The sequence below is a fragment of the Triticum dicoccoides genome, chromosome 1B, assembly GCF_002162155.2.
Source record: "Triticum dicoccoides isolate Atlit2015 ecotype Zavitan chromosome 1B, WEW_v2.0, whole genome shotgun sequence".
Lineage (NCBI taxonomy): Eukaryota > Viridiplantae > Streptophyta > Magnoliopsida > Poales > Poaceae > Triticum > Triticum dicoccoides.
This window is the reverse complement of record NC_041381.1, coordinates 140,088,548-140,100,233: the sequence shown is the minus strand read 5'-3', so window position 1 is coordinate 140,100,233 and position 11,686 is coordinate 140,088,548. Positions and strand designations below refer to the sequence as shown.

General features: G+C 43.0%; 1 protein-coding gene across 1 annotated transcript; it reads left to right on the top strand.

Annotated features, from left to right (window-relative positions):
* The first annotated feature begins 2,284 nt into the window (after positions 1–2,284).
* Positions 2,285–6,264, top strand: LOC119323761 (CBL-interacting protein kinase 17-like). The gene is made up of 12 exons (XM_037597470.1): positions 2,285–2,627; positions 3,730–3,801; positions 3,921–4,028; positions 4,173–4,253; positions 4,334–4,387; positions 4,464–4,589; positions 4,698–4,907; positions 5,031–5,135; positions 5,324–5,440; positions 5,546–5,608; positions 5,710–5,784; positions 5,911–6,264. Exons 1-12 carry the CDS (start codon positions 2,358–2,360, stop codon positions 6,028–6,030), a joined length of 1,401 nt encoding a protein of 466 aa, XP_037453367.1. The 5' UTR covers positions 2,285–2,357; the 3' UTR covers positions 6,031–6,264.
* The last annotated feature ends 5,422 nt before the right edge of the window (positions 6,265–11,686 follow it).

Here is an 11,686-nt window from a genome sequence, read left to right as displayed (position 1 = left end):
GAGATTTTAGGTGTAGGTCTTCATTGTTCATCACTTTAGCCCCTATAGGGGATAGAATGTACTAGATTGTGGCGTGATTACCTCTCCTCTCATATCTCTTAAACGCTCTCATGTAAAAAAAGTCTTTGAAATATATTCAGGTTTGGAGAATTCCCCCCTGAGTGACAATTTAAAAAAAAAGTACAATGAAGTCATTTTTGGTGGCGCATTGTCGATGATGTCGGTGGTGTCTCTCTGGCAAATAATTCTTCCTTGAGCCTTTCCATCTTAGCAGTGTTATGTATGGCCGTATCAATGGATGGTTGGTCCCACTAATAGTCGAAATCAACAACAAAACACAGTTCGGGGTTTAGATGTCCTTCACAAACCCTGTGTAGGAGCTGCTTTGAATCATATGAATGAAAACACATAAGTACAAAACACGCATCAATTTTATAAGATAACAATGCAGATACAAATTAAAGGAAAATCACAAAAGTAGTCATTTAGATACAAGATAAGGGGGGGGGGGGGTCTCAAACATACTCAAAATGATTGTAAAACAGTAGGTCAAAGTGGTTGCTCTAATTCATTAGTTGAAACTTGCTAGGAGTAGCACCATTCATATCTAGCTCTATTTGAAGGGAAAAATATCCGATGAAATAAAATCCCACAAACACTCTTCAAACTAAACAAGCCGTAATGGTGGATGGTAGGACCGAGTCAATGTGGACGTTTGTTGCCCAAAATGTGCAAACATGTTGAAGATTCAATTTATGACCGATATTTAATAACCTAGCGTCCCTCTAGAAAGATGGAGTAGCCAAAGAAAAACAAAAGGCATAATCAAATTACATATTCAAATTCTAAAATCCAAATGACAAGATTAGATGCATGGAAGCATGTTGGATCAATAAAGTACTATAAATTTAGATTTATTAAAATCCAAACTGCTTTATTCTCCCCGGTAAGCAAATTAACACCGCCCGAGTAAACCTGAATATAGCCACGGGGACGTGGAGTTTCTACACCCGAGCTCAAATGCTCCTGGTATGAACAATAAAATAAATAAAATAGAAAAACATTTCAAAAATTCTGATGTTTGTGGCATGCTTTAAGAAATGTTTGTTCTGCATACCAAATTTCATCATGAGATGACATTGATGAAAGGCGTGGTAAAGAAAAAACCGATGCTCGGAAAATGTTAGCAACCGTCGTCGATAAAGAATAGCGTGATCGTAAGAGTCCAACGCATAGGCGAATGATGACCAAATCCTAGCAAATCCACCAAAAACATATCCACTGAATACATGCATCCTCACTGTCACCAACGATGCTAGACGTACCACCGAAACTTCTCTCTCATAAGGATGAAGACGGGAGTGCTCTCTTGCGACGGTCAAAACCCACACCGTTTAGAGCAACTTCAACGCGCCAACCCATTTCATCTGCGCACTTCCGTTTGGGTCGGCGCGGACAGAACAGTTGGCCCAACGCGCCTACCCAAATGGACGTGCGTCCGCTTTTCGTCCGCCTGTTGAACCATTTCCGACCCAATTTTGAGCCTGGTATGCGTCGACGCGGACACGAAACGGACGCACGCCTACCCCCACGGCCCGCCAGTCGGTGGCACATTGCCCCTTCTCTTCCACCCCCATCGACAGCAAGCCCTTGCCCGCTCCGCCCCGTCGTTGCCACCGCCCATTTCCGGTGCCTCTGCCAGCAGCCCGTGCCGACACACCTTCTCCCCTACGCCGCCACCTCCCACGTGGCCGCCATCACCGCCTTGCCGCCGGGCCACCGCAGCTTTCCACCCCCTTCCCCACTCCAACGTCGCTGCGAGCAGGAAGGCGCCTCCCCCGCCCCGGCCAGCTCCTTCGTCCGACACCGCCCGCTGGCCTGACGCCGCCATTGCCCTGATCCAGAGGAGACATGCGTTGGCCACGCCGACGAATATGGATCGACGTGTTGGACGCACTGCCGACCCAAATCTTAAACAGAGCGAACACCGAGCGAGCGGCCAATCCAAACGGACAAAATCGCCGTCCGTTTAGATCGACGCGTTGGAGTTACTCTTATTTTCTTTTTCTTTTCCTTCTTTTTATCTTCCTTCTCCGCTCGCCACACCTTCATAATGAAAATGTTATCTTAATCTGTTGGACTAGCTTAAGGATTAAGGTAATCCAAACAGCGAGCAAACCCCACACCACACACAACCACACGCACGGACACAGCAAGTTCTGAGACGATTCATAGCTATAAATACCCGCTCTCCACCTCCCAATTCGCCTCGTCAGCACGCGAAACACGCCACCGGCTCAATTCAATTCACCGCGAACGACGGAACGAGTCGCTCTCCGGGCAGCAGCGGGCAGCAGATGGTGGCGACGGGGGACGCGGAAGGGGCGGCGGCGGGGTGCCGCGCGCGTGCGGCGCTGCTGGGCGCGTACGAGCTGGGCCGCACGCTCGGGGAAGGCAGCTTCGGCAAGGTGAAGCACGCGCGGCACCGCGCCACGGGGGACCACTTCGCCGTGAAGATCCTTGACCGCGGCAGGGTGCTCTCCCTCCGCGGCGCCGACGACCAGGTGCGCAGGGAGATCGCCACGCTCACCATGCTCGCCCACCCCAACGTCGTCCGCCTCCACGAGGTAACTGGTACTACTAGTAACCGCGATCTCGGCTCCTGTTCTTCCCTCGCTGCTGCGCTGCTGCCTCTGCTAGATGCGTGTATAGAATCCATACACATAGAGTACCCTTGGTGGAGAAATTGAGGAAAAAATGGTTTTATTTAAATACCTTGTCGAGCTTGCGAGCAAGGATGCTTGAACAACGGGCACGCCACGGTTGGAATGACGTTACAATTATCAACCAGAGATTCCTTAAGGAAAGGGATAGTTCATGGTGGAGATTGCAAGCATCATCATCATAAATTCATAAAGTTTATTTACATATGTTTTCCTACATTCATAGCAACACAAACCTATAATTTGGGGATTCTACTTTGTATATTAATCATTCTATACATACAAGTTCGTTCCGCGTTACACATGGACCATGTCGAACTGGGCTACAAAACATTGACCATCTTGATGACCGGGAAGAATCGTGCTGCAATGATTTAAAAAATTGAGGCCGGAGGGGGGAAGAGAAGAGCCCGTTGGTCTTTTATGGGGTAGTACTATAAGCAGAATGTTCTGTCAACTCGACGGTTGCGGGAGGCTTGCACTCGGGCCGGTGAGAACGTATCTGTACATCCGGGCACGCCAGAGCTGCAACTATCAACCAGAAATTCCTTCAATAAAGAACGTGGGGATTGCAAGCACCGTCATAATATTTGTCTATATATATGTTTTCATACATTCACAGCACTTATCAATAATTGTAGCCTGTAGGGATTGCATTGGATATTAGTATGCGCTACTAGTCTATACGTAGCGCGTTGCACTTAGACCACAAGACCTGTAGCAGCACGTGGAGTTGGAGGCACAGATTCAGCTCCATTTTAAGATTAATGCTTGATTTGGATCGCATGTGTAACCGTCAAGTATATCCAATAATGCCAACCAGTTGGTGTCCCGTCCTTATCTTTATGACTATGCCATAATCTTCTTTGTTTTCTGATGAGAGACAGAATTTCTTTGGGTCTCTTGTGGTGCACATGAGCATATGAATTCGTCGACATGGTCCGTTTAAGTAACATACATCAGTGTCGTATTACTAATCATGTAATTCTTTTAAATCTTGATTCAGGTTGCTGCTAGCAAAACAAAGATCTACATGGTGCTTGAGTTTGTCAATGGAGGAGAGCTGTTTGACAGGATTGTAAGCCCGTATAACTTTTATTTTCAACTATCTGAAAGCTTTGCTTTGCATTTCAAAATTCTCTGCCAGGTACATTGGTCAGTTCTAACACTTCGAGTTGATTTTTTTCCTGGAAAAAGGCAATGAAGAGAAAACTATCGGAACGAGAAGGAAGAAGACTTTTTCAGCAGCTAATTGATGGCGTGAGCTATTGCCACGGAAAGGGTGTCTACCACAGAGACCTTAAGGTACCGACGACTGAAGTTTTCTTTTCTTTTCTTTTGAAGAATCTGGAGGAAACAATTATCTAACCTTATTATTTCTCATGTATCATAGCATTATGCTTGATTACTCTGTGTTCTCCTGACTTATCCCACTGCTACATGTTACAGCCTGAAAACGTTCTTATTGACCGCAAAGGCAACATCAAGATCTCTGATTTTGGTCTATGTGCTTTACCTCAACATCTCGGGGTATGGCAGAAAATTTTCCTTGATTTTTCTGTTGCGAGGATATTTTCATTTCATTGAATTTAAGGTCTGCAACTTTTCAGAAGGATGGATTGCTGCATACAACCTGTGGTAGCCCCAACTATATTGCGCCTGAGGTAAAAGACTAGCCACCTTGGGACCAGTTATCTGTTTTACGGTATATTTGCTAATTCTTGTGCCAAATATATCCAGGTTCTGCAGAACAGAGGTTACGACGGATCACTGTCGGATATCTGGTCTTGTGGAGTAATTCTTTACATAATGCTCGTAGGCCAGCTTCCGTTTGATGACCGGAATATGGTTGTTCTTTATCAGAAGGTAGACACTCATTTAAAAAAACTAAAAACTTAAGTGATATCTGGTGCTTTGTTCTGATAATTCTGTGATTCCATTCCAATAATACTACTGTTATCTGGTTGCATGTAGATTTTCAAGGGTGATGCTAAGATCCCGGAGTGGCTTTCGCCTGATGCACAAAACCTTCTTAAGAGGATTCTTGAACCAAATCCGATGAAGAGGATTAACATGGCAGAGATCAAACTACACGAATGGTTTCAGAAAGACTATATTCCTGTTGGTCCATATGATGACGATGATGAAGATGTACGGCTTGGTGCAATTCTGCCTGTCAAACAGGTATGGCAAGATGACACAAACTGTATAATGCTGAAGACCAATTTATGTCCTAATATAGGCAAATACACTACGTATTTGTAGCCGCTGATCGGTGATTTTTTGTTTCCTTTTTCCATCCTGAAGCAAATTAGTGAAGCACCTGGGGACAAGAGTACTCGTCAGATGAACGCTTTTCAGCTGATCGGAATGGCATCTTCACTCGATCTTTCAGGGTTTTTTGAGGAAGAGGTATAAAAATATTTCAGTAATTTCTTTCCTGCGCCTCCCTTGCTGTAATCAGAATGATTTAATCTGCAAAACTGGGAAGAAAAATCATATGCATAGTTTCTCAAGATGTTTTAGATCAAGATGATCACTGAATACTGCCACTGCGGCCTCATAGAACAACTCATCTCATCCAGTTGGACTTATTGCAGGGAGTGTCCCAGCGAAAGATCAGGTTCACATCAGCACTTCCACCGAAGGATTTGTTCGACAAGATTGAAGTGTCTGCAACGCAGTCGGGGTTCCACGTTCAAAGAGCACATAGCAAGGTGAGCACAAGCTTCTCATCATCACATTGTAGAGATTTTTCGTCATCACATGATTGAGTACTACTTTTGAAGGAACTGAAAATGATGTTCCGTGTTATATTTCAGCTCAAAATAACGGGCAACTGCAATGGACCGAACAACCCTTCGCCATTCTTAGTCTGTGCCGAGGTATAATTTGGCGAGCTGCACTTTTCTTCAGTGAACTGCATGGGAACGGTAACCGATGGAGATCAGCTGCTAACATCTGGGGTGCTGCTTTTCTATCCCAGGTGTTTGAGCTCGGCCCCTCTCTGCATGTTGTTGAGCTTAGGAAGTCCCATGGAGACACTGCAGTGTACAGACAGGTAGACAAGAGCGCTAACAACAACTGGATTTGCCACTGCCATAACTTCACTGCACACATCTTCAGTGCTGGTGGTTAGTGAGTGAATGACTTAATGATGTTGCTTTCTTGGAATGTATTTTTGCAGCTCTGTGATAGGATCTCGAGTGACCTGGGGATTGACAAGATATTCAGGATGGAGCAGCTCTTTGACGACAATCTCCCCAGCTTCGACAGCAGAGGCGCGACGCCGCTGGTTGCCTTGTGACGAGTGTTGTGTTGTACCCCCACACTGACAAGATGTTGTAGGACCCTAGGATCATAGCTCTTCAGGGATTGGAAATGACGGTGAGGGATAAGGATTAGGATCATACAGTGTACAGAAGTACAGATAACCGATTGGTGAAAACTGACTGTCGGCGATGTAAATGAAAAAAAAAAAACTGAAGAAAGGAACATTGACATATAAGAGATGAATTATTGACCTGGTTTTGTTACTTCTTATCTACGCCATTCATCTACAGTTGTTCTAACCAATACATCAAGAGTATGAGAAAGATCCCTGTTCTAAACTAAATATATGACCGTGAGGTACTAGCGAAAAAAAAACGGGGAAGCAAAAATTCAAAATGAACTATTGCTATCCCTAAAAAACACTCCCTCTGTTCACAAATATATGATGTTTTAAATATTTCGATATGGACTACATACGGATTGAAATGAGTGAAAAACGCTCTAAAATGTGTCTATATGCACGGGATTCACAAAAAAATAGAACTTCTTATATTCGTGAACGGAGAAAGTATTCCTCTATAATACTGCTCAAGACAGAGTTTTAGAAAAATAGGGAGGTGATTCCTGGTTCCATCAGCCAGAATGAAACCACGAGTAGCTCATACAATACTTTGAACTGCAGCATGCCATGCTTGACACAACTCAGTCTGCTATGAGAAACACTCAACAGGGAGCGTCAGTTGATATAGATGGTGAGAATAATTCTCATACAACTGCTCCTCCTGGTTTCCCTCACCCTCTTTACCTTCCTCATGTGGATCTACAAATCAATGCAGTCTCAAAGGAGGAGGCTCTGCTAGGAAAGGAAGGAGCCTTTATCTGGCAAAAACATTTTGCCCCCAAGAAAGACAGCACGGCCATCATTCAGGTACCATCAGACTGGGTTAATTTTTTATCAGTCACATTGCTATCTGTTGACAAATTTGAATGGGCCAGAAAGTTCATCACTTCTAATGCATGGGAGATCATTTCACAAAGGGGCTTACAATTCAGTAACCTTTCCATTTGTTATCCCTGATTCCTCCTAATCTCCTGACACTATTACATGTGCTCTAAGTCACATTCAACAGGATAAGACAGAGTAGGAGAACACTCCCTCAGACAAGGTTCTCTCTCAAGAAGAAACCTCGGCTTCCTCCACCTCTGCACTGCATCATAACAGGAAAAGAAAGGAGAAAATGCCACTGGTAGAGACTGAGGTAAGGAGAGGTTGTAGGCTCCAAGAATTCAGTAAGGGGTTTAGGAAAGCAGTTTGTAAAGATAAAGACTGTCCTGCATGCCATGCCAAGCCACCAACTTTACCTCCCATAGTGGTTAAAAATCTCAATTCCTCTTTATGCAAGGTTAACATTTTGTACACCAATGAAGAGAAGTTGATCACTAGGAATAAAAAGCCCAAAGGAACACAAGCTGCTGCAAAGGAGGGAGCCACAGCTGCCAAAGAATTGAACAAGAGCCAGCACTAGTTCAAGAATCATATTAGCTCTGTTTAGTTATTTTAGGTCTGTAATAAAATGCTACTTTCTATTTTGGGCCCTTGCTGCCACTATGCTTGTAAGGTTGGTAAAAGCACTGTGAAGGGCAGTAGTAGGATGGGCAGTTTCTCTATGTCAGCTGATTCCAGATGTTACCTTTTGGACAATGGCTAGAACTTGGAATATTTTAAATTGGAATGGGAGAGGTTTGAATGATCCTAAGAAATGGACTGCCATATCTAATAAAATTGAAGAATCCGCGTGCTCTATTATCTGTTTGCAAGAAACCAAAGAGAAAACTTTGATAATTTGTATCTTAGAAATTTTTGTCCGAGACGGCTATCCAAATTTGAATTTCTGCCGTCCACTGGGCCTCAAGGGGTTTGCTGATTGCATAGTCAGAACATCACTTTCAGGGACAACTCTTTCATGTTAATGATTTTTCTATCATTGTTCATTTTACATCCACACAGTCGGGGGAATCATGGTATCTGACAAATGTCTACGGTCCCTACCAACCTAACATCAGACCTGAATTCATTAACTGGTTCCATAATTATCAAATGGAAGATGATGCCAACTGGATGATTTTGGGGAACTTCAACTATGTGAGATATCCACATAACAGGAGCAGAGAGGGAGGGAGCATTCAAGACATGCTTCTATTTCATGAAGCCATCAATCACCAAGCACTAACTGAAATTCCATTGAAAGGAAGAACTTTTACATGGAGCATATGCAGGAAGCACCCCTTCTAGAGAAATTAGACTGGTGTTCATGTCCCTATTATGATTAAAATTGGAACTTCTATCCCCAGAGCAAAGATATTCAGATTTGGGAACTACTGGATGGAAAACAATCAATTTAAAGAGGTGGTGAAGTCCATTTGGGAACAGGACATTGCTGAGACTGACAGTGCTAAAATCATTGATGCCAACTTCAAAAGACTGAGGAAGGGACTGAAAATTTGGGCCAGAGCACTTTATGATCTGAAGAAAATAATCACAGATACCAACTATCTGATTCTCTGCTATGATACCATGGAAGAATTCAGACCTCTCTCCTTAGCTGAATATAATGGCAGGATGATCCTTAAAGAATATTTGGCTCAAATTCTAGAAAATCAAAGAATCTATTGGAAGCAAAGTGCCACCATCAGAAGAATCAAAGTGGGTGAAGCTAATACAAAAAAAATCCAAGCTAAGGCTACCATCAAACACAGAAATAACCAGATTGCCATGCTGAGAGATGAAATAGGACAAGAACATAGTGATCACCAGACTAAAGCTGCTATCCTCCATAGAGCTTTTAAGGAGAGATTAAGCACAACCACTCCCAGCCAGAACCCACTCAAACTGCATTCCCTGCTACAGCACCATGGGGACCTACATGATCTAGAGGCACCATTCACTAAAGCTGAAATTGATGAGATCATTAAGCATATGCCTGCTGATAAATCACCTGGACAAGATGGTTTCAATGCAGCTTTCCTTAAAAGATGTTGGGATATTTGTAGCACCATACTTTTACAAGCTGATTGAAGATTTTCATCAAGGCGTAGTGAACATTCAGTGCATCAACTAATCCATTATCACGCTGATACCCAAGAAAGATTCTGCGGCCACGCCTGGTGATTTCAGGCCAATATCCTTGCTTAACTGCACCCTGAAAATTATTACCAACTCTTGGCCAACAGATTGCAAAAAGTGATCCTTAAGTTGCTCCATAGGAATCAACATGGCTTCCTCAATAATAGATGCATACAAGATTGCTTGGCCTGGTCCTATGAGTATATCCACCAATGTAAACAGTCTAAGAAGGAAACTATCCTCCTTAAGCTTGATTTTGAGAAGGCATTTGACATGTTGAACCACAAAACCCTGATTGAAATTCTCATAGCCAAAGGATTTGGAGAGAAATGGTTGCACTGGATTGATATGATTTACATCACTTGTTTCTCTTCTATTCTGCTCAATAATGTGCCAGGGAAGCAATTATTATGCAATAAAGGAGTCAGACAGGGGGACCCTCTCTCACCATTAATTTTGTATTGGCAGCAGACCTTCTCCAATCTATGCTTAATGAGGCTATGAGAAATTCCCTTGTCTTCTCTCCATTGATACATCACTCCTGCCCAGAATTCCCTATCATTCAATATGCAGATGATACCATTATGGTAACCCAAGCTGATGTCTGATAATTGAATCATATCGAGAACCTCTTACTTCATTTTGAAGCCTACACTGGTCTAAAGGTGAATTATGTCAAATCCATCATGATACCCATTTACACTCCAGACCAGAAAATGCAGGAACTATCCACTCTATTTGGATGCAAGATTGGTTCTTTCCCACATACCTACCTTAGCCTCCCACTCTGCCTCAGTAAACCCAGAATAGAAGATTTTATGCCCATGATTAAGAGAATTGAAGACAGGCTACTAGGCTGCTCTACATGCTATCTAATGGAGACAAACTGACCTTGATCAAGTCTGTTTTCACAAGCATGCCAACTTTTTTCATGAGCAACCTAACACTACCAGCCTCTGTGGTTCAACAGATTAATACCTACCTCAAGAACTGCTTCTGGAGAAAATTTGGTTCACAGGATACAGGGATTGTGATACGTCTCCAACGTATCTATAATTTATGAAGTATTCACACCATGTTTACAACAATTTTATATAGTTTTGGTATGAGTTGAATGGGACTAACCCGGACTGACGTTGTTTTCAGTAGAACTACCATGGTGTTGTTTTTGTGTAGAAATATAAGTTCTCGAAATTGGACAAAACTTTTTGACGATTTTTTTGAAAGAAAAGAGAAATAATGGAGCAAAGAAACACCAGAGGGGGGCCCTGCTGCCCACAAGACACCAGGGCGCGCCAGCCCCCTGGCATGCCCAGGTGGGTGGCGGGCCCCCTCAAGCCCATCTTTGCATGATTCCAACGCTAGAAAATCCTATATATTAAGAAACCCCTGAAAGTTAACCTAGATCAGAAGTTCCTCCGTCGCAAGCCTCTGTAGCGATGAAAAATCAATCTGGACCCTGTTCCTACACCCTGCCGGAGGGGAAATCATCACCGGAGGCCATCTTTTGTTAATATAGTTGGATCATATGGTATTTCTCCCTCTCTATCTTGTTGTGATGAATTGAGTTTTCCCTTTGAGATTTCACTTTTATCGAATTGAATACTTTTATGGATTTGAGAGCACTTGATGTTTTTCTTGCTATGAATACCCGTGGTGACAATGGGGTATCATATTGATTCACTTGACATATGTTTTGGCACTCAACCCACGGATTCCAGAGGTGACAATGGGGTAATCTATGCGTAGGGGTTGATGCACGTTTTCGTCCTTGTTTCTCCGATAGAAATCTTGGGGCACTTTTTGAGGTTCTTTGTGTTGGATTGAGTATTATGAATCTGAAATTGTTTGATGCATATCGTATAATCAACTCACGGATACTCGCGGTGACATTGGAGTATCTAGGTGGCATTAGAGTTGGTTGATGTGTATCATATGGTGTTATTTTAGTACGAACTCTTAGATAGATCGATCAGAAAGGATAACTTTGTGTTATTTTAGTACGGACTCTTGGATAGATCGATCGGAAAGGATAACTTTGAGGTGGTTTCGTACCCTACAAACATTTTCTTCTTATGTTCTCCACTAGATAAGAACTTTGGAGTGATTCTTCATCGCACGTTGGGGGATGGTTATAGGATCCAATTATATTAGCATTTTTGAGAGATTGCACTTGTGAAAGTACGGACCCTAGGCCTCATTTTCAAGCATTGCAATACCATTTGTGCTCACTTTTGTTACTTGCTACCTTGCTGTTTTTTATTGTTCCTATTATAAAAATCAATATCTACTATCATTACTACACTTGTATCACCATCTCTTCGCCGAACTAGTGCACCTATACCATTTACCATTGTATTTTGTGTATTGGGGACACAAGAGACTCTTTGTTATTTGGTTGCAGGGTTGTTTGAGAGAGACCATCTTCATCCTACGCCTCCCACGGATTGATAAACCTTAGGTCATCGACTTGAGGGAAAATTGATACCATCCTACAAAACTCTGCGCTTGGAGGCCCAACAAGAGTCTATAAGAATAAAGTTGTGTAGTAGACATCAAGCTCTTT

Coding starts and splice junctions, on each gene's coding strand:
- LOC119323761 (XM_037597470.1), top strand. CDS start 2,358: ATGGTGGCGACGGGGGACGCGGAAGGGGCGGCGGCGGGGTGCCGCGCG. Junction 4,029..4,172: donor TCTACCACAGAGACCTTAAG/GTACCGACGACT, acceptor TACATGTTACAG/CCTGAAAACGTTCTTATTGA. Junction 4,388..4,463: donor CCAACTATATTGCGCCTGAG/GTAAAAGACTAG, acceptor AAATATATCCAG/GTTCTGCAGAACAGAGGTTA.